Source organism: Bicyclus anynana, chromosome 23, assembly GCF_947172395.1.
Source record: "Bicyclus anynana chromosome 23, ilBicAnyn1.1, whole genome shotgun sequence".
NCBI classification, from domain to species: domain Eukaryota; kingdom Metazoa; phylum Arthropoda; class Insecta; order Lepidoptera; family Nymphalidae; genus Bicyclus; species Bicyclus anynana.
In genome coordinates, this window is record NC_069105.1 from 5,618,264 (window position 1) to 5,640,913 (window position 22,650).

Sequence of the window (22,650 nt, forward strand, 5' to 3'; positions counted from 1 at the left end):
GTAAAGAACAAAGTGTTTGTGCGTGTTTTAATAGTTTGATGGTTCTGAAAACTGTTATGAAAGTTTGGCATCGACAAAAGGGTTTGTTTATTTACCAAATAGCGCAATTCAATCTGGACATGGTATATGTATGTATTTCTTGTCATAAGTCGGTGACGATGCACAGATTAAGAAGTATTATCTATCTGTGGATACTACGTTTGACGTTGTGTTGTCAACTTGTCAGTTGTCAATTGTCATCTTTATTTGACGTTTGTGGTTGTCATCACATCTTGTCACGTCCTCCGATTTCTTTTTTACAAGGAAATAAAATAAATGCACTGATTTTTTAATGAATAAAATCCTGGTGCTAATACAACATGTAAGTAATAAAACGCAACCTAGAAGCCTTAATGTGTCTCATTTTTACAGGACAATAATATCTAACCTACAACTTTTGTTTTAGGTCTAAAGTTACCTTCAAGATTACTCTGACTTCAGACCCAAAACTCCCCTTTAAAGTGTAAGTTTATTTATTTTTTCAATTAAATAAGTGTTGAAATATCGTAACTTCAACGTGGGAAGCCTCTACAATTGGTCATTCAAAAGCTTGTCGAAATTAACTTTCTAAATGATGGCTTTAAAAGTATTTTTTATTTGCCAGATGCTGTTGATTCACGGGCTCCACGTTGAAGTTACGTCAGTTCAAGATGGACGCTGTTTACGTAGAACAGTTCCTGGACTGTTTCCGAAGGTTTATTACCTTGTGCCAACTGGACAACTGGCCTAATGATGATACTCTGCACAAACAGATACAAAATGCCTTCCTATTAGCCCAGCATATAGAAAAATGTAGACACAGAATGATAGAAAAGAATATTTTAAATGTATTTATAGATGTGTTAAGTAAAAAAATAAATGCACCTAGTTTAATGATAAAAATTTGTATATCAGAACCACCGAGATGTATTTTAAAGAAAATCATAACTTCCTCTGCCAACATTGATCTTATGGATGCAGGTTTTACTATATTTCTTGATTTGTACTCGGAAGATAAACTGAAAGTTTATTTATCTGATATCATGTTAGAAGCAGCATCTAAAAAAACATTAGTAGACAATGTTTCAACAGAACTGTCTAAATCATATCAGTTGGAGTTCAACAGTCAGATATTCTTAACAAAAATACAATGTAACAACGGTTCTGTTCAACTTATTAATGAAATGTTAAAAGATTGTAAACAAGATATGGTGGACATGATGGTTGTTTGTCTGATCAACAAAAATCCTAAATACAGTGATAAAGTTAAAACTATTGTTAAGGGACTCACAAAAGTAATGGCGAGCCAAGACATTGTATATAAAAATTTTTGGAAATTGTTATTCCGTACAGAGGAAGATAAATTTATTCAGATGTGCTTAAATCATGGTGATATTTTTGAGTTAATATGTACAGCTTTAATAGATTGTGGTAAATCTATTGAAGGAAAAATGTCGCGGGAATATTTTTATATTGACCTTTCATATTCTGAGATGTCATTGAATGTACAAAAGATTTGTGATAATGGCAATTTGAAGTTAGTGTTTCTGGATTTGATTTACCAGAGTAAAGACAATATTGGCTTTTGGGAAAGAGAGTTTAAGGTCTAACACTGATACATTATTTGACAAAAATACTATAGATATGTTTTTATGGAGAAATCCATGGGGTATATCTTAGTGGTACTTATATACAATTTTTTTTATTTACTGTGTACAATAAGTGAACTTTCACATTACAGGAACAGTTGTTAAGTGTCAATATGTTTTTAATGTTTTGTACAAATGTTGTTGTATATTTTTTATGTGTAACATGAAAAAACCGTACCAAAAATTAGCATTTCTGATGATACATGTGTTGTCTACATTTTACTGTAGTTGTTATGAATATCATAGTAATATATTAAATTTTAAATCAGTCCAAGGTTAGTTTTTAATGATTTTATGAGAATTTATTTGTACTATAATGCACTATAATATATTTTTTTATATTTTGATAGACTGTCATTTTATTATTTCAAAAATAAAATTTAAAAACTAGTAAAAGGTACTTTTTAATGCTTTAATTTACTAACTAGAGTTTCTTAAATATGTTGAAATGAATAAATAAGTATTTGCAATTTTTTGCATAATTGGATCTCAACTATGCAAAAAATTGCAATATAGTGGTTTTGGTGTGAAAGCGTGACAAGCAAACTCATATTCGCATAATAATTGCTGTATTCTGGTATGAGAGGTAAATATATATTATTACCTTACCTTATCAGCCGATAGACGTCCACTGCTGGTCATAGGCCTCTTGCATAGACCTCCAAGCAAAATGGTCTGGAGCCACCAATAATATATTATTATTTATTACTAGCGGACGCCCGCGACTTTGTCTGCGTGAAACCCTACTACTACCCTACCCTTACCTTACCCCTACTTTACCACTACCCTACCCCTACCCTACCACTACCTTATCCTTACCCTACCATTACCTTGCTCTACCCCTATGGTAGGGAGCATGCGATGGCGACGGAAGCTTAATAAAAAAAAAATACCGACCGAATTGAGAACCTCCTCCTTTTTGAAGTCGGTTAAAAATGGAGTAACTTCTCCCGTTTTCTCAACATTTCCCTTCACTGCTCTGCTCCTATTGATCATAGCGTGATGAAAAGTATACTATAACCTGCCCAGGAGTATGAAGAATAATTGTACCAAGTTTCGTTAAAATCCGTTGAGTAGTTTTTGTTTCTATAAAGAACATACAGACAGACAGACAGACAAAAATTTTACTGATTACATTTTTGACATCAGTATCGACCACTAATCACCCCCTGATAGTTATTTTGGAAATATATTTCATGTACAGAATTGTTACAGATTTATTATAAGTATAGATAAAGTTGACCAGGGCTTAGTATGTGTCAACGACACTTATAGTAAAGTGAAAAAGACATTGTTAATTGCTGGAAATAATGCTTTCTCTGTCGTCCTAAAGCAACAAAATAAACAGTGGTATAGAATGTTCAGCTATTGGTTGACATTTATGCTTTTCTTGTCTTGGGATATATCTAGGTCATGATCATAGTAGACCAAACTGAGAACAAATACCTGGAACGCTTGTACATTTACATGTACATTACATGTAATACATAGCAAAGCAGACTAAGACAAACTCCATATGCAAAATGTTGTTGGTCTAAATAGCACCATAAGCTACTCCATTTCTACTATACCTGTACTACGTAGTAATTTCCAAGCACCTTACGTAAGTAGCTCATTTATCATCATATCAACCAATGGGCGTCCACTGCAGGACATAGGCCGGTGACTGGTTCTTCTGCGTATCTCGTTCTTCCTCATTATGGGAGGATGATGTCAGAAAAAAAGCATGTATCACTTGAAGTAGACGGGTATATAACCGTTCAGTGTGGCAAGCTTTAAGGGAGAAAAGATTCCTATGCTGGAAAGCATGACAGCCTTCACGCGGGATATTTGAGTACCCAAGAAACCGGTGGTCAGGGCCTTCTGTATCCGACCCTTGATCCACCAGTTAAGTAAAAGCTTCTGAAGGTGTTGGTCGAAGATTTTCACTATAAGACCATTGACTGAGACGACTATCGGAACAATAATAGGTTGACTCAACACTCCACTTCCAACTTCGGTAATCTCGTGAGCAAGGTCCAAGCAATTGGACATTGTTATTGTAACGTAAGTATACATATAAGGCTTAGTTGTTCTCAGTATAGTTATGTAACTGATTGTTCCAGGCTGAGCGTGCCGGAGGCGACGCCGTTCACCGCGGTGCTGAAGTTCGCGGCGGAGGAGTTCCGCGTGGAGCCGGCCACCAGCGCCATCATCACCGACGACGGCATCGGCATCAACCCGCAGCAGACCGCAGGTTATTGTCAGCTTGGTATACTGTCGGATGCAATCTTAAAGCTGCCAGTCCACTGAAGCGGAGTAAGGCAGCGGAGCCGAGAAACGGAGAAATATTAACCAATAGGATTGCATAAAACCTCCGCTCCTCTTTAGTGGACAGGGACTTGCGAGCTAGTATGACGTTTCATAACATCATCTTGTATTGCACAGCTTAATGCATCGGCATCAACCGGCAGCAGATCGCAGGTATCATCAGAATGAGAGGGGTTAGGCCAATAGTCCACCACGCTGGCAAAATGCGGATTAGTAGACTTCACACACGCAGAGATTGAGAAAACTCTTAGGTATGCAGGTTTCCTCACAATGTAACGTAGGAGTCTCGCTCAAAGTCTGTATTTTATCCCCGCACTTCTACGAGAACGAGGAATAGGCGGGTGAAACCGCGCGGCGTCTGCTAGTTACAGATAATCTAATCGCAACGCTCTAATGGGTCACTTTTATATTGAAGAAACTTTCTTTTCAGGGAACATCTTCCTGAAGCATGGCTCCGAGTTACGGCTGATACCCAGGGACAGAGTGGGCGGTATAGCACCCACACGTCGATAGACAGATTGACATTCCTCTCAAATTTATGTATACATTATATGTAGTGTGGAACTGAATACAAACATTTTAGCTCAAGAATTAAGTTCGTAATAGATAGGTTCCCTTCATGGACCTCCATTAATATTTTATTTTCTTAGTTCCATAAGGTGCTGATAGACTTGAGCATACACTACTATACACAGTTTTTAAATTATATTGATTTAACGATTTTTTTTAATGTACTTTTAACCGGCACATTAAAAAAATTACTAGGCAAAGTTGTACACATAGCTTAAAAACATATTCATTTAATAAGGATTCCAAAGATGGAAGACATTAGCCGTTTTTATATTTGTCGAACTGAACAAGGAGCCCATTCAAGCATAGAACTAAATATTTCTACGAACATCTTGAGAATTCTGGCGAACGCTCTATTAGATGCTCATCAAACATATTCCTTACCAGTATCAATTAATATATAAGTAAGCTCCAAGCGAATCTGCTCGCTAAAATGCTCGCCAGAACGCTCGATACAATGCTCGCTAAAATGTTCTCATAATTTTTCTGTGATGTAACATTCGCACGAAAAGCTCATTACAAGTGAATGCTCAAGTCTATCAGGACTTATAGGTGTAAGACTCAACACCCAAAGGTTATAGGTTCGATTGTGTCGTTGATACATGCAGGCAGCTGTTAAGCAAGGTTTAGACGAAGCTAATAACACTGGCGCTAGTCTTTAGACAAGCCAGCACTGGACTCACACCTGTTGTTTAGATGAGCCCTTGCATTCTGAAAAGTTACCTACAACAATGTGACTTCGTTGTTAGTGACATTTTATTTTTAACATCATCATCTCATAGAAATAAAGTTTATTAAATAAAACCTGTTATAGGCGAAATTACATCGACGAGTATAAATAGTGGAATCACACCCAGTTTACAATCACTTTTGAAACGTCAAGTTTGACTATTTCTAAAGACTATACCACCGACTCGAAAGGCAGGTTCTGCAGAGAAGTCAGCAAGGAACTCAACAATTGCTCTTTTAAGTAATCATACATCAATCAGTGCTGGCTTGTCTTGAAAAACTGAATATACGAGCGCTGGCTGCCAGTACTGGCTTCGTCTATAGCTAGCATTATATATATCTTGAACTTTATGTATATCTTGAACTTTTCTTTATAAAATATAGTTACAATGCTAGACCTTATTTCGAACAGACTTCCCGCTTCCATCTTAGATTGCATCATCACTTACCATCAGGTGAGATTGTAGTCAAGGGCTAACATTTAAAGAATAAAATAAAACAGTAATTATGTTAAAATAATTTGTATTCAGTACTACTTTATGCTTGTTATTGTCTAAGAATTATTTTATACTCAAAATGGTAACTTATATCTTTCTAGATGAGTTACTATTGAGGTCTTATTTATAAAATAAATTATCAGAACTGCCGGGAGCATTAAGGACTTGATATCATCGATCTCTTAATAAAAAGTGGATGCACAATCAGCGACCAAAAACCTTTCCCACTTAATGAGTGCCAAACACAACTTCTTGGCACTCAATTCAAGTAGTCGCATTTGCAAATTCAACCTTAAACTCAATCATTAAGGTTGAATTTGGTCTGACTTTGGGATTTAATTGACTATTGAACTATATTTAAAGGCCTTTAGGTATAACTTTCTTTACCAATAATTCTAAAACTGTCAAAGCAAAAAACTTAAAGTGAAAGGACATGGCCGATTTTTGTATGAGTTACTAATTTCAATTTACACAAATGATATTTGGTATTTTATGATGCTAAAAATTGGTATATTAAATTACTATAAATATTAAACTCGCAGAAGTTGTCATTACAACAGACTAGACTTAAACATGTCATGTTTATTTCGCGCGAAACGTCCGCTCCTATGTACTACGTTGCATTGCAAAATGGTGAACCGCGCTGGCTCGCTGACCGCTGACCGTCGTAGGCTCGTCTTCCAAATAATGACGAGCTCTAGGTATTGCAAGATTTATAAGTAAGAATAATTATTTATTTATAGTATAAATAAATAATTATTCTGATAGTAAAGCACTTATAACGCTTCACAATGTCATACAGATGTTGAGAATTATTACGGTAACCTGACATGGATTAAGTAATAGTAGGCCACATTTTTATTAATTACGAATTAATACGAATTATTCAGAATCTTACCGAGAAAAATATCCACCGCTGAAAATGTGACCCACTAAAACCACTAAAATGTATATACAAAATAGGCCTGAAGTTCTGATCTGGTGGTAGATAGGTGTATTAGTAGTGGCTAATTATTGAGACGACGAGACGTATCCCCAAGCGATTTAGCGGTGTTGTACGTTACCTACCTGTAGATCTCTATGTGGCAAAAAAAAGTTAGGTACATCTTTGTTTATTATTATCTATAACGCCTACCTACAAATAATTGTTACATGTTTAGCAGTACAGTGCTAAAATACCTATGAGCTTGTTTAAATCAGATTATTTTTTAAAAGGTTTTATAGTGCTTCATTAATAACATGAATTGGTTGCTCTCTATATAACCAGACGTATAAACATATAAAAAAATTGATGTGTATGTAGTTATTTACACGATACTACACCTAAGTCCTTTAGGCATGGTATGGATTTTATTTTGATTATTAGCTGACGCCGCGCGGTTTCACCCGCCTGGTTCCCGTTCCCGTAAGAATACGGGGATTATATATATGCCATAACCTTCCTCGATAAATGGGCTATCTAACACTGAAAGAATTTTTCAAATCGGACCAGTAATTCTTAAAATTAGCGCGAGTATTCTTTGGACAGAAGCATTGGTTGTGGACGAATTCATATTGCAATCTTTTTATTTTTAAATAAAAACTGAGAAGTTCAGAGAGGTTAAGAATTATGTGTTAATTCATCTTTCTATTTTTATTATATAAATACACTTGCTAAGTACGTGTAAACGTAATGTCATTTTTCGGCCATGTCCTTTTCTACATGATTGTGTGTCCTTTTATTATAAGAGGTCAAAGTGATATTTAAAATATTTTCGTATCCAAGACCTCAAGTCTAAATAGATATAATTTTGACAAAACATATTAATATATATTTTATTTCTATGTGGATTGTATATAAGTGTTCTTTTTAAAATAAAACATAATGCATAACTTTGGTAAAATTTATTTTGATTCCTATTTTTTAAAACTTAGATATTAATATTAATACTAATGGAATAGTTAACAATACAAGCGCAGTCAAAAAACAAAATGATAATCGCAATAATTCACATGTTGACTAATAAAACATAGAACTAGATCTTTTTGAAAGTCGGTTAATAAGCCTATTATTTCTGATACAGATAGTGTTTGTGTTAATCCGGTAAAATTGGTATTCATTTTCGAATGAATAACGAACGATAGGGTAAGAATGAAAACTGAATCATTTATATCATAATTGAATAATTTTGCTGTAACTTACTGTTATATAGGTAAATAAAGAAACGACATTTTTATAAGGCATACTCTGTTACATTGTCATCGGCATTATTCCGTTATACCTATCGCCATGGAGGTTTTATGTTAGTATATAGATATGAAGAAGACGATTGTATTGGTATGTAGATTTATTCACTTTACTGATTGTTACAAGTGTAAAAGGATATAAAATAAAAGGTCTATCAAATAGATGATGCGATGTGGAATGGAGGACTGGTAAAAAAGTAATGAATGGGTGAAACAATATATGCACGCATGCGCGGTCGAGGGAATTCTAAATATGAAATTAATCTGGAATGTGAATGTAGATGGCCTAACCTAAAGTGGGCGAACGAAAGAGTTCGTTCGCCACATACCCATTACCATTTATTTATTTTCTCGATGACAGATCTAATTTCATAGTTATTGTGTTAATAAAAAACATTTAAATGGTAGGTTCACTGAAATAAATATTTGTTTGTATTGAGTATTTTTTGTTGGTAATTATTGATTTTTATTATATTAATTTACGTAATTGTTTGTTAGTGTTAAATTTTGAAATACAAATTTTGAAAAAGTATGTATAAGCGAATGTCAAGGGGAGACGCGTGACTTTTTTATGGGTTTCACCGGCTACACCACGCAGCTTGTAAAGACTCATTCTGGATATTCTTTATTCTGTGTTTGGGGCCCAGAAACTCTATGTATGTGATACACCTATAGTTGAAACTGACAAACATTCATCGAAATCACACTTTTATCAAAAAGCAAAGGTCTGTCTTCAACAGGCTCCCAATACATAGCTCCGTCTTCAGTCTATCCTCATGAGCGGCTCCACAGCACGTAAGAAGGCCGTCACAAACGCCTTCTCGGAGAAACGATCCACTGATGCCCTGGAAAAAATTAATTTATTTACTATACTATAGCTTGGCAAATTCGTTCGTAACACTTCCGATGGTACGCGCAGGCCGGGGGGCGTGTAAAGATGAATGAAATCCCACGACTTATGCACGCCACTTTCCCGCACGCATGATATCACACCCGCGCAGTCTTTCCCCCCGTCGCCCGCATATCATGTCATAATGAACTTGCCAGACTATAATATTATAAATGCGAAAGTCTGTCTGTCTGTCTGTTATCTTGTCATACCGCTTAACCGGTTTGTATGAAGTTTGGTATAGAGATACAATTTCGAGTCATTACGACACAAAACGTCGCATCAGTAATTTTCAATATTATTCAAAAATAAAAAAATAAGATGGATTAATTTACGTAATTATTGTTAGTGCTAAATCTATATATACATATAAAAGAAAGTCGTGTTAGTTACTCCACTTATAACTCAAGAACGGCTGAACCGATTTAGCTGAAAATTGGCAGGGAGGTAGTTTAGAGCCAGGAGAAGGACATAGGGTACTTTTTACGTTTTTTTTTATACTTTTTGTGTAGGGTAGAGGTAGTTGAAAGTTTACTTCCAGTTTCACGCGGACGAAATCACGGGCGTCCGCTAGTTTTGAAATAAAAAATAATGAAAGAGTTTGTCTATGCGGATTGTCAAGGAGACGCGTGAAGTTTTTTATGAGCGTCTCACCTCGCCGCCTCTATGATGGTCCTCTTCTCGTCAGTGGACAGGGCGATGACCTCCAGGATGGCGCGCGCGTACTCGTCCGGCTCGGCGGCGAGGAAGCCCGTCCGCGAGCCCTCCGAGGTCTCGATGATGTCGGCGAGAGGCCCGCCCGAGCGGTGCGCGATGGTGATGAGGCCCGCCGCCATGCACTCCACTACACCTGCAAACGATACAACAATCCTACAGATCTATATCTATCGATCGATCATCTAAAAAATAAAACGACTATAACCTCTTATTTATTTGCAACTAGCTGGCGCGTGGTTCCCATTCCCGTAGGAATACTCGAAAAATGGGCTATCTAACACTGAAATAATTATTCAAATCGGACCAGTAGTTCCTGAGATTAGCGCGTTCAAACAAACAAACAAACAAACTCTTCAGCTTTATAATATTAGCACTGCTTTCGGCTTCAATGCTCAAGATTAAACCAGGTAATGAGAGGGTTCGTAAACATTCGGATCGCCATTTGATTTTGTAGATGTTTATTTTGTTTTATTTAATTTTTAGATATTTATTTTATAAAATGGCATTTTATATAATGGTAAGCTAGGCCAAGAGCAGATCTTAGATACACAGATTCAATAAATTGACATTCAAAAATATTAAAATCCTTAAAGCTTTTTTGTTATTTGATCGCTTTGTTCAGTTTTTCATAACCTCATTTCAAATTAAACCTAGTTTCAAGACTTCATTTAAAAATCTTCAAATAATACAGTATTAGAAATTTAAAAAAATAAAATAACCAAACTTTGAAAAATTTGTGTAAGTAAAAAGGTTACACAGCCCTGCATAAGCAAATGACCCGGCAGTCGGTTTGTTTACATCTAAAATCACTTCTCGTTGAAGCCACCATTGATTCCCAAAGTCGTCCAGGACCCCCAACACGATCCTAAGCAGCCTGCAAATCCTTGCCAATCGTGTAATGTCGACGTCCACCTGGTGAGGGTGGGGGGTGGGGGGGGGGGGGTTTCCAGACCTGCAGAGAGTCAGTCAGTACAACTCACTGATGCCGAAGTGCTCGTTCCACATGGCGTGCAGCGCCAGCGCGCTGGTCTGGTACAGCTGCAGCAGCTGGCAGTAGGACGCGTTGACGGTGAACTGCACGTTCTCCTCGATGGCCAGGTGCTTGGCCAGGTCGCGCAGGTTCTGCACGCGCTCCTCGTCCGCAGCGTTGCGGCAGGAGCCCACCAGCACCAGCTTTATCTGCACAACAATAATCCAGCTATCAAATCATTATCATTATCAGCCGATGAATGTCCACTGCTGGACAAAGGCTTCTTGTATAGGCTTCCAAAAACCACGGTGTCAGGTCGCCACAATCCAGCGGCACCTTGTAACTCACTTGATGTCGTCCCTCCATCTAATGGCGGGGTCGACCAACATTGCGCTTTCCGGTGCGGGGTCGCTATTTCAGCACCCAGTCACCTCAACGTCTATTGGCTCTTCAAACTATATGATAATAACTATAATACATGTGTCATGTCGCTTAAACTTAATCCGCCCGTCACAGACTGAACGAATGGCGTAGGAAGATGCGAGAGAAGTAGGCAGAGACGTCGTGTGGCCAGGTTTCTTAATCTGCCGCTCGTCTTGCCCGCCGCTCCCTATTTTGTCGGTTTTGAGTGCATCATCATGTTCTGTGGGAGGGCAGCGAGCACGAGGACCTTCGATATAGAAAGTGATCGTCTCGAGGCTAAGGGCTACTGTAACTACGACACCCTTGTTCGCTGAAGAAAACTTCCAGGAAATAATCACTCAAAAGCGCCAGTAATATCCTTCAATAAGAAGGCTGCTTCAGATCTACTAGCGCTTAGTAGGAAAAACTTATGTATCTTAGTGCGGGCACTTACCGGACACTGTGGATTCAATCTTAAACTCTCGGACACAGATCTGTGCAGACTCTGCCTAGAGGCAGAGGAAACACCCATGCACATCTTATGCAATTGCCCAGCTCTAATACATAAACGCAACCTCCACTTAGGGCATTACACAATGGATCCAGAGGAGGTGAAACACATCCCAGCCAAGAAACTGCTGCTGTACCTGGCAGCAACCAGTATTGGAGGGGAAATATAGTCAGTGGCGATCACAATAGATCGGTAACGGTCAACGTGATACAGGATCTCAAGAACACTTGCAGAGCCGCGACATCAAGAAGAAGAAGAAGAGGCTGAGGGACCGGAATCTCGCGATATCATCAAGTAGCGGGAGTTTGCGCACCTCTGGAACAAAGGGCGCAAACTCCCGCTACTTGATGAAGATGTTCCCTCATCAAGATGTTTTATGTGAAAAGTAGAAAACATTTGAGAACTGGAAGAGAGCTATAACATCTTTTTAAGAACACTGACCTTGTTCCAAAGGATCTCGTTCTTGATGAGCAGATTCCTAAGCTCGTACATAGCCTGCAGCATCAGAGGATGGTCCTTCTCTGGGCGGAACTGGGCCACTGATAGGATCCTGATGGGGTCTGAGTCTCTCACTAGAGACCGCAGCGTTTTCAGTTCTGATACCTGGTGAAATTTCCGGATTCTTAGTTAAATATATAATTTCAAATTATAATTATCCTATTTTAGATCTTTCAAAAGTGCTTGTAAACTAAGCGTAATTGAAATAAATGAATTTTGACTTTGACTTTGACTTAAAGGCTTACTAGCAGGCCTGGCCTTTTTGCAGCAGAGGGAATATAAACCGGGTTTGTCAAATTAATGTGTTTAATTTTAAGTCGTTATTAGCTTACTATATGGTTTAACCTCTTTGCAGGAGAGGGACTTAAACCTTCTTCTTAAGTTAAGTATGTTTAATTTAAAATCACTGTTAGCCTATTTTAATGGACTACTATAGGGCCAGGCCTTTTGAAAGGAGAGGCCTGGCACTATAGTTAAGCCCTTATCTGTTCCAATTCAGATTGGGGGAGGAGCTTAGGGTGAATATATTACTCTTTGCGGATCACTATCAGACGTTAATCACACAGTCAGTTGACTACCTCACAGGGCGGGTAGACGCGGTGCGTGTCGAGAGGCCTCTTCCACAGCTCGTGGATGTGCTCCTCCGTCCACGTGCCGTTGACCATCACGATGTCTGCGCAGCGACCCACCACGCCGTACAACTGTAACAACATTAATGAAAATAATAGGCTACTTGCCTCTTTTGTAAACAGTGTTTTAACTGAATTATGTAAGTATTATATGCTATATTTAGGTGTTCGAGCCTTCAGCTTGATCCACTTACGAGATTACCCTCCAAATTTTGCCCGTTTGCAGTGTTCCTACCCTACATTTCATTGGGTAAATGAGGTTTTGACATAACATCACGCCGTCATCCGCCGGCATGTCGCTTGACAGTTGTCAATGTCAATCAGTACGTCTTCAAATTTTGTTAAGTGAGCAGTGTTAAATGTGAATATTAATAAATAATGATAGTGCATAGTGAAATTTGTTGGAGAATATTTTTGTCAACGGTCTAGTTAGATGAGAGATTATTCTCAATTCTAAGCGAATACCCGCTCTCCGGACGGTAGACTCGCTGGATAGACCTAGTTACCAAATGAAGACAGTAACGAAAAAATCGTAGCCATCTTGTACGACCGATGTGTATTGTTCGCTGTCGAGTGTCCACGTGACTCCCGACAAGCTTTTTCATCTTAGCGAATGCCCGCTCTTCGGACGGCAGACTTGCTATGTAGATCTATACTGAATGAGAGTTTTTCTCTTTTTCATCTTAGCGAATGCCCGCTCTTCGGACGGCAGACTCGCTGTATAGTCCTACTGAATGATGAGCAGATGACGTCCCACCTGGGACGTCGTCTGAGACGTCTGCTGCTCAGACTACGGCTGAGACGTCGGCCGAGATGTCGGCTGCGCAGACGTCAGCTGAGACGTCGGCTGCTCAGACGTCGGCTGAGACGTCGGCCGAGATGTCGGCTGCGCAGACGTCAGCTGAGACGTCGGCTGCTCAGACGTCGGCTGAGACGTCAGCCGAGATGTCGGCTGAGACGTCGGCTGCTCAGACGTCGGCTGAGACGTCGGCTGATCAGACGTCGGCTGAGACGTCGGCTGCTCAGACGTCGGCTGTGACGTCGGCTGTACAGACGTCGGCTGAGACGTCGGCTGTACAGACGTCGGCTGAGACGTCGGCTGTACAGACGTCGGCTGAGACGTCGGCTGTGCAGACGTCGGCTGAGACGTCGGCTCTGCAGACGTCGGCCGCAAAGACGTCGGCTGCTCAGACGTTGGCTGAGGTGTCGTTTAATGGGACTTCATCTGAGATGTCGGCTGACGTGTTGTCTGAGATGTCGGCTGATTCGCTGATTGAGACGTTGTCTAAAATATCGGCTGACGCGTCGTCTGGGATGTTGACCAACGCGTCGCCTGGAATGTCGGCTGCACGGCTGATTCGCTAACTGAGACGTCATCTGAGTTGTCCGTCGATGATTTGGCTGAGACGGCCGGCGTTTACGATGCCTATTTGTCAGCTATTTGCTATTTGCTTGTCCTTTAAGTAACCTCTGACAGCTGCCTTGTCGGCTGCGCGCCTGAAGTCTAAGGCGCGTATTTGGGTACTTTTCAATTACCAGGGTCCCTGAACGTCAGTAATCAGCTTAATGACGATCTTTATAGATCATGGAATACATAACGTATGTAAACTCAAGTTAATTGGGAGTCTTTAAGAAAGTTATAAATGCTTGATGAATTTTTATTATCAATATTGAAGCTCCTTGGTAACACATCAAACCTGGATGTGTTCGAAGAAAAGATTTCAGTGGAATATGAAAATTACGCGTTTACTGCGTTTCACTATACCTACTCTCCATCTACCGCATGTTTATAGTGTCTAAAGCTCGCATGGGCTTAGAGAACGCAAAAGCATACTTATCATTTGAAGCTAACATAATTATTTAACTACTGCTGTGAGTCCTGATTTATTTCCTACTTTCAACAATGAAACAAATCTTTCTGATCGATGCATACGATAATAGGTTCTTTAAAACGGATGTTCTTTGTCCTTACTGCCCTTCCTCTATTTTGAGAGGCTTTGTATATTTTAAGAGATCCAGTTGATGGCCTTCCTTATGGACGAAGTTGCCTCGTCTTGACTGTATCGGAAGAAAAAATTTACTTTGCACAGAAAGTTTATTGGAGCAACGTAATAAAATCTTAGAACCAAGCATCATACGATGTTATTAGAGTATATAAATACTGAATGTTGTTGGATTGCTCCCGTTCAGTTAGAAGATTATCTTAGCAAGACAAGCAAGACCAGGAAACTAATCTTTTTATTTTGATAAATACTTTATCTTAAAGCAAAATGGGACATGCAGTAAAAATTCCTAGCCAAGCAAGGATATCATTCCCAGAAGCTTCGCGAATATTCGAATATACAACAACAGTCCAGTCTTCACTTGACTGAAGATAATACTAAATAGTGCATTAGCAAAGATGACCCCGCGTTCACAGACAATCACTTCATAATGCAGTGACAGTGACAGTAAATGTTGCACTTCAGATACTCGTGATACATGACTGCACTTTAGATACAAAAAGGGTGGAAATCATACAATGCCTGAGACCTATATATAAAGCCTCAAATAAGAGATTCCACAATCTTTTGCAATGTATTTCACTGTACAACACCCATTTAGCCACCGAAAGTCAACTGGCTTTATCATATTAAAATGCAAGATGTAATAAATAAATATTTTCCGGTATGGGTTAGTCATTATTGGCTAGATACTTGGCTCACACATAAAGGCTCGGGTTCGATTCCCGGTACCAGACCCAATTAAAACAGGTCACTCCATAGAAGCTCTGGCTCGAGAAAATGTCCACGAACTAAATATGAGAAGGAAAAATAAATAAATTATATTTGAAGTCAGAAAAGATCTTAGTGCTCAAAATATTCATGCACTTAATTAAGTGTGCCTGGATCTAAAATTACACTTTGTTTGCATTTCTTCTCTAAGTTTGTCAATCTGTCATATATGATAGATTTAAAATTAATCTATGGAAATTTTTTCATATAATACATATATTGTGGGGAAATTAAGAGAGTTAGGAACGAATAAATATTTCCCTCTTCAAGGGGAAAATATGGCCGTATTAATTAATTACTCTTGCCCACAAAAGCTTATTTGATTTGCCGATACAATCATTCCGTCGCTTTATATATCTTGAATGTACAGGCAAAGGTATCACAAGCCACATCTTTCCCTGCCTCATAGACGGTTTCTGTTCTTAAACTTTTGAAAAATGTCTACTTTGTAGAATGATAACTCTGTATAGATTTGTTAATGGATATATATTTAGCTAAGTAATTCAGATTTCATCCTACTTATACTTAGTTACTTTACTTATAGATGATATTCTTTTTAACAACGATTCAAGCATACTGCCTCTATTCATCATATAGGTGGTAGATACAGCTACCCAATATTGGGTGGTATCTATATAAACTATCGAAAATTCAATCTCATGTCAACACAAATAGGAAAATCGCCTGTATGTCGCCAAAGACAGTACAAAAGAACAGTCAAGAAATGCTACTTACTCATAAAGAAATTTCGCTGGTGGGCATGGTGGCTTGCAACTGTTATAGCAGTGTATAATATTTATAAATTATGCATGCTCCTCGCCTCATTCAGTATACATTATACAATATATCTACATACGTATTAGAGAAGACCATCTACTTGAAATTTTATAACATCAGATGCAGTAGGATTCAGTAGAGAACTATAAGAAACTTAATATTCATAAACAGTTTCTAAAATGAACGGCAACATGTTTGACACAAGCTTAAAGAGATATTATAGATTGTATTGGATTTTCTGTGAGAGAGAGAGTGAGAAAGGACCTTAGATAGAAAAAACTGTATGCAATATTTCAAGAAGATAACAAATCTATAAATCTATACCTCTTTGCATTAAGCAGTAAATTCTAGATTTAGCTAACCAGCTTCAAATATACCTAAGCCAGGTACTTTTCTGGGATTATAGACGGGTCTATACCGATTATTAGAATTGCTAGATTAAATTCTAAAGTTACGAAGCTCTTCAGACAACATTCAAGGTGATGGAAAAACCAGAAGTAGACTTGTTTACCAGTACAAGGGCAGTGATCTAACCAATCTAAAATATGATTGCTTTTCTAGTATTGCCCATTCGTCGACGTCTTCAGCAAAGACTTAAACTAAAGGCTGTGGTGGCCCTAGCTTATTTCCATCTTCAACGCTAGTACCTTCAATTCGAGACATCTTAATCACTGCTTGAGAACCTATCTTCTGGTAGCTCCAGATAGGAGAGAAAGTTTATGATATTCCTCTTCTCCAGGTCTCCATTGTACCAGAGAACCAAGAGCCAACCATTTACAATTAACAATCTAACATTTCTTTCGCGAGTACCAACAGGTCACATTCAGTAACATATTGTATGTGCCTGCTGTACTATTAAGGTCCTTGGCAACAGAGGACAGAATATTTTAGAAACAGCTTGGCGTAAATTCACAATTAATACGTGTAATCAAGCCTGGATATGTTGGAATGGGTTAACAGTTAGATCCTACTTCGGTAGGACTTCATTTTAGCAAATACTTAATAAATAAATCAGAACTCGTACTCAGAACTATTGATCTTTAGAAATCCTTAGTCAAATAGGTTTATAAACCCAAAAATTATCGAGTAGATAATTACCTAGGTACTTGATCAACCTAAAGTTAGACTAGCATTGAAACCAATTTTAAAACCAAAACCTCTAACATGGTTGGTCACCTATGAGTCTATTTAAATACTCAACTGATAGCTTATTTTAAGTAGCATGTCATGACTCCTTGTTTTTATCTTGAGTGGAGAGTTCATGTTTTGACTATACACAGTACGGTTCTGACAAAATACAGATCAAACATTGGTTTGGTTAACTTTATGTAGTCAGAGGGCTATATCTATTAGTACAAACTGATATTACAAATTTGTTATATTTGGGTAAAGAAATTATTGGACATGTCAATGAATCTGGTTTGTTTGTTATGTCTAGCAGAAGACAAAGATTAAAGTAGCTGCTCGCAGTTATTTCGGTATAACTGCGAAGCTTATTGAAATTAGCACGTTTTCAGCTTTCTCAGATAATTTTAAAAGCATCTGTAAATACAGATTTAATAAAATACAATAGAAATTTAAAGTAGGTAGTCAATACGCTGTCTTGAAGAAGTTCCTCAGATGTTTTGAGGTTTACTTTACTACTTTACAGCATTAAGTGCAGCATATTTACACCAATTTAAATGAATATATGGGTTGTATAGGTTTTGTTTTTACCATTAAATAAAATATCAATTAATAAAAATATGTGTGTTACTTTTGGGTGAAATCTACATTAATAACTGTGATTAATTAAATGACAATAATTTTAATATCAATTAAATTTGATATCTAGTTAATTACTTCAGAGATGAGAAAAATATTTTGTCTCTATGATAATCACTGATAATATACTGATTTATATACTGATAATTTAAACGTCGTTGATCATTAATTTACATGTATAATGATTATCATTTCTTTTACTATCATAAAAATGGTCATCACAGTACGCCTTGCCATCGCCGGCAGAATATAAACACATCTCGTAAGTGGATCAAGCTGAAGGCTCGAACACCTAAATATAACCGTTTTCCCCCCAAAGGGCAGAAAACGATTATTTAGGTTTCAGCCGAAGCTTGATCCACTAAAATTTCATGCCTTGCCGGCTTACGAGAGTACTGATTGACATTGACAACTGTCAAGCGACATGCCGGCGGATGACGGCGTGATGTTATGTCAAAACCTCATTTACCCAATGAAATGTAGGGTAGGAACACTGCAAACGGGCAAAATTTGGAGGGTAATCTCGTAAGTGGATCAAGCTTCGGCTGAAACCTAAATAATCGTTTTCTGCCCTTTGGGGGGAAAACGGTTATATTTTATTTTGTCCCGTCTAAACCAGTAAAAAAATTAAAATAAATGAAAAAATATCTACGTAAAATTTTTGCCGCCGAAACACAACACATTTGTGCAAGCAAGTGACGTCATTCATAGAGATAACAGCGCGATTGGCGTTTGCAGTGAAGTGATATATCACGTCACCGCAAACGCCAATCACAAACCGATGCCTTGTAGCGAATGACGTCACAGTTTCTGATTGGCGTTTGCGGTGACGTGATAAAAATACAATTTTGTTTTATAAAAATATTACAATTACGAGATTATTTAAAAATATGATTAGAGTGTCTAGGCATCTAAACTACCTATATGCAAAAAATCTTCTTAGTTTTATACAGCAGGCGAGTAGCCTATTATTGAATGAGTTTATTTTAATTGAGATATTATGTAGAAAATTAAATAACTTGGTCATAGAAGCAAGAAAATTACCTATTGGAAAGGCCCACTTGGTAAAAGGAAAGTAAGAAGGCCTATAGGAAGATGGGTAGACGATATTACCGCAGTGGCAAGGTTGGATGGAACTCACAAAAGAAAGGGACAAATGGAAAAAGATGGAGGAGGATTATACCCTAAGGGGCCCATTATTAACTAGTACATAAAATAATTAATTATTTAACATATAGTACTATCTAGATGGGAATTAAAAAGCTTTATTATGTAGAAGCGGCATAAACACAGCCAATCTGAAATTTTCATCTAACTTCTTGGGACCTAAATTGCTTTTAGGTAAGGTACTGCGCTAGGTACCTAACCTAGGGAACATCTCTTTGACGGCCGTGTGGCGCAGTAGGTAGTGACCCTGCTTTCTGCATCCACGGCCGTGGGTTCGATTCCCACAACTGGAAAATATTTGTGTGATGAACATGGGTTTTTTCCAGTGTCTGTGTGTATTTATACATTATATAAGTTATAGTTAATTATATGTAGTATATAAATGTATATGAATATTATAATATCAACTATCTTAGTACCCATAACACAAGCTGCTCTGTATGCTTACTTTGGGGCTAGATAGTGATGTGTATTGTTTAAGTATTTATTTATTTATTTATTATTTATTTATTTATTTTATCTCTCACCCAGCCGAACATCTTGTAGTAGAGCAGCTTGCACCAGGTGAGCAGCGGGTTGCGCGCGATGACGCTACTGTTGTTGTAACTGACGAGGCGGTGCTTGACGCGCCGCATCATGGCCGCCGTCACCGTGGGGTAGTGCGTGTAGCAGCCCACGGGGCACTGCGCCAGGTAGCGGAAGATGGGGTAAGTGAACGCACACCCCATTGTGTCTATGTAGATATCTGTTAACAAGTCCATGAAATATTGGATAGAAGCAGGCGTTACTTTGCCTCAACGTACAACGTCACCCAGGTCCGACAAAATACTCTACGTACGTTTCACCCCGAAATCGGAGAATCCTCAGGAGATGTTAACTCTACAACGTGCAATTGCAAAGTCACATGGGTTTGTCGACTTTTCGCAGATGATAGCAAAATAAATAAATCATTATATAAGTCCATGAAAGTATGAAAGTATGAAGTCCATTTTTAGTCTGACTAGCAGAATTCTGTGCTTCCACACATGTAGTTCTCATGCCTGTCTAAGTATGGGGATAAAATACCTTAGTTGCTCCCTGAGCTTTCCATTGGTAAAAGAATTATTGAAATTGGCCCAGCAGTTTCAGAGCTTAGTCAAACAAAAAAAACAATCCTTTTTTATTTATAGGTAAGCTTGCACTTGACTACAATCATGCCTGATAAATAGCAGTGACAAGATTTGATAATATCAAATCTTATAAAAATATTCTCTTTATACAATAAATGTACTTTCTGTAATGTAAATGTTAAGAATAACTTCATCATCATCATTATCCCACAAGCCACATCTAATTATAAGCCTTACCTACCAAGCCTTAGCCTTACCTAACTTTATTAATATATAAATTACCTTCAATCAATATAAAACCAATACCTGGATTAAACTTCATAAAAGCTTCCATTCCCAATATCATGGTTCCGAAACTCTGCAGCAGCAATGTGAAATATGGATATGTTTGAGGCTCAATAACTTTTTGTAAGTACAGTCTCACAAAGTTTATCCTCTCTGGTTCAATTTTAACATTGAAGACATTTTGAACTTTGTCCAATATTGCTTTTGGCTCTGCAGTGTCAACTGTGTAGATGTATATATTGGAGTCCGGATACCTGGGAGAATAGGGCATATTTTAGAACTTTTATTTTTGGATATTATACTATACAATTCAATTCAATTAATATTATACTTTACAAATAGATTATTAGATTAATGTCAGTCTTTTACTTTTGTTATCTTTGTAAAAAATGGTTTTTGAAAGAAAACTAAAAAACATTACAATTTGATGCATTGTACCTAAGAATCTTGTGTTTAAACAACATTCAATTAATAAAATTTTGTTAAACACATCTCAATGTAGACATAATAACTGATATCTACTTAATTTTTACTACAGACAATTTTTGTTTCTTTCTTTTTGTTTATCTGCTATCATTAACAATTATATTTAGATGCATTCCATCAAATTTAGCTTTTTCTTCTATTCAAAATATATGCCTAGTAATTATTACAAGTTCCCTATTCAAATTCACTTAGCAAGTGAATTGCAAGTTTTTATGACAACTTTTTTATACTGGTTTTCTGCACATAGTTCTTGTGGCAATGCAGAGTTGCTTTCTATTGGTTAAGGAATTTTCAAAATTCAGTGCAACCAGAAATTATTCCTTACAACCTCTGAAACTCACAAGCGTTACTTCTTTCTAATATATTTGCCCATATAGACTTAACATACCTAGTTAATATGGCTTTTATAGCAACCCAAAGAACCCTCTCTCCACCACCCCCTGAATTACAGTAAGGGTGGAAGAATGCTATGTTAGCTCCATCTTTTTTCCTGCGCTGCAGCTTCCTCTCCTTAATCCTCATGTACCATGATGCAAAGATGAATGCACACGGCACAATCACAAATGCACCAAACATTAACACACCCATCAACATCATGGGCAGCATTACAACTAAACTGAAAATAAATACAATTAATATTAAAAAATATATTTTAAACAACCCATTTTTATATTCGTCAATTACACAGGGTATTTGACGAATATAAAAATGGGTTGTTTGATGGTCAGAATTTCTAGATTTTATGGAAGCCATGGATGGTGTGCACAGTAAAGACTAACAGATCCAAGATTTGGTAGCTAACTGTGGACTTCATAAAAAGGCTCAAAGTCACTCAGTGCACTCTGGTAAGCAGGTTTCCTCTCAATGTTTTTCCTTTACACATGATAATATTTAATTTCTTAAAATGCACATAAACGTTGAAACTAAAGTTGGTTTTTAGTCTTCAAGGAATAGAAGATTAATACCTTAGAAACAAAACTAAGCCAGTAAGTGCTTTGAATTTTTATCTATATAAAGCCTAATCTTAAACATTGTAAAACGATAAGACGCTTGAGTGAAACAAAATAATTTCATAATAAACACTTAATTTATCACAAGTATTACTCATATATATAAACTAGCAGACGCCCCCACGGTTTCACCCGCGTAGGTCCCGTTCCCACGGGAATAGACAAAAAATCTAACCTATTTTACTCGGTGAAGATGTAGCTTTCTAATGGTAAAAGAATTTTCTAAATCAGTTCAGCACTTCCAGAGATTAAACCCAACAAGCTTACAAGCGAGTCACAAATTTTACTTTAATAAATTAGTAGGTATTTAATATAGTGGAAAATTAAACCTGAATACATATATATTTATGCCGGTCATTTGTTTTCATATTAAGCCATTTATTGTAGTAATAAAGTAAAAACTTACGTTAGGAGTTCAAAAATCATGTTGACGATATTGCAATAACAAGCCACTTTGACTGTAAATCAATTAAATTTGAGAAAAAAAGAATAGAGGACGAACAATTATTGCTGCTTGATTATCAAAGCGCGTTAACCTTATTACATCTTTTCTTTGTATTAATTTAATAAAAATTGTAAATAAATACAATATTTACACATAACCTTCCAACGATTGACAAGTCATCTGACGTATCATAGACCACCAAGCCTGACATTGACACA

The 22,650-nt window shown here is 37.4% G+C and overlaps 2 protein-coding genes across 4 annotated transcripts; one reads left to right on the top strand and one right to left on the bottom strand.

The window, feature by feature from the left end:
- Window positions 1-205: 205 nt before the first annotated feature.
- LOC112049089 (ubiquitin-fold modifier 1) lies at window positions 206-7,633 on the top strand. Of its 2 annotated transcripts, XM_024086854.2 has the most exons (4): window positions 209-361; window positions 446-502; window positions 3,773-3,903; window positions 4,408-7,633. In XM_024086854.2, coding segments are annotated over exons 1-4 (273 nt in total). In that variant the 5' UTR covers window positions 209-359; the 3' UTR covers window positions 4,491-7,633. The 2 variants fall into 2 exon arrangements, with proteins under 2 accessions (XP_023942621.2, XP_023942622.2); XM_024086853.2 differs by lacking the exons at window positions 3,773-3,903; window positions 4,408-7,633 and adding an exon at window positions 644-1,745 and having other exon boundaries at window positions 206-361.
- A 9-nt stretch (window positions 7,634-7,642) lies between these two features.
- On the bottom strand, window positions 7,643-22,617 carry LOC112049097 (GDP-Man:Man(3)GlcNAc(2)-PP-Dol alpha-1,2-mannosyltransferase). Of its 2 annotated transcripts, XR_008252014.1 has the most exons (10): window positions 22,394-22,617; window positions 21,366-21,593; window positions 20,513-20,745; window positions 19,625-19,842; window positions 12,565-12,687; window positions 11,930-12,091; window positions 10,586-10,784; window positions 9,543-9,738; window positions 8,329-8,844; window positions 7,643-8,034 (listed from the first exon to the last, which is right to left on the bottom strand). XR_008252014.1 is itself a non-coding variant. In XM_052888594.1 (9 exons), the coding sequence occupies exons 1-9, from the start codon at window positions 22,411-22,413 to the stop codon at window positions 8,763-8,765; spliced, it is 1,461 nt and encodes a 486-aa protein (XP_052744554.1). In that variant the 5' UTR covers window positions 22,414-22,617; the 3' UTR covers window positions 7,643-8,762. The 2 variants fall into 2 exon arrangements, 1 of the variants encoding a protein (XP_052744554.1); XM_052888594.1 differs by having other exon boundaries at window positions 7,643-8,844.
- Window positions 22,618-22,650: the final 33 nt, after the last annotated feature.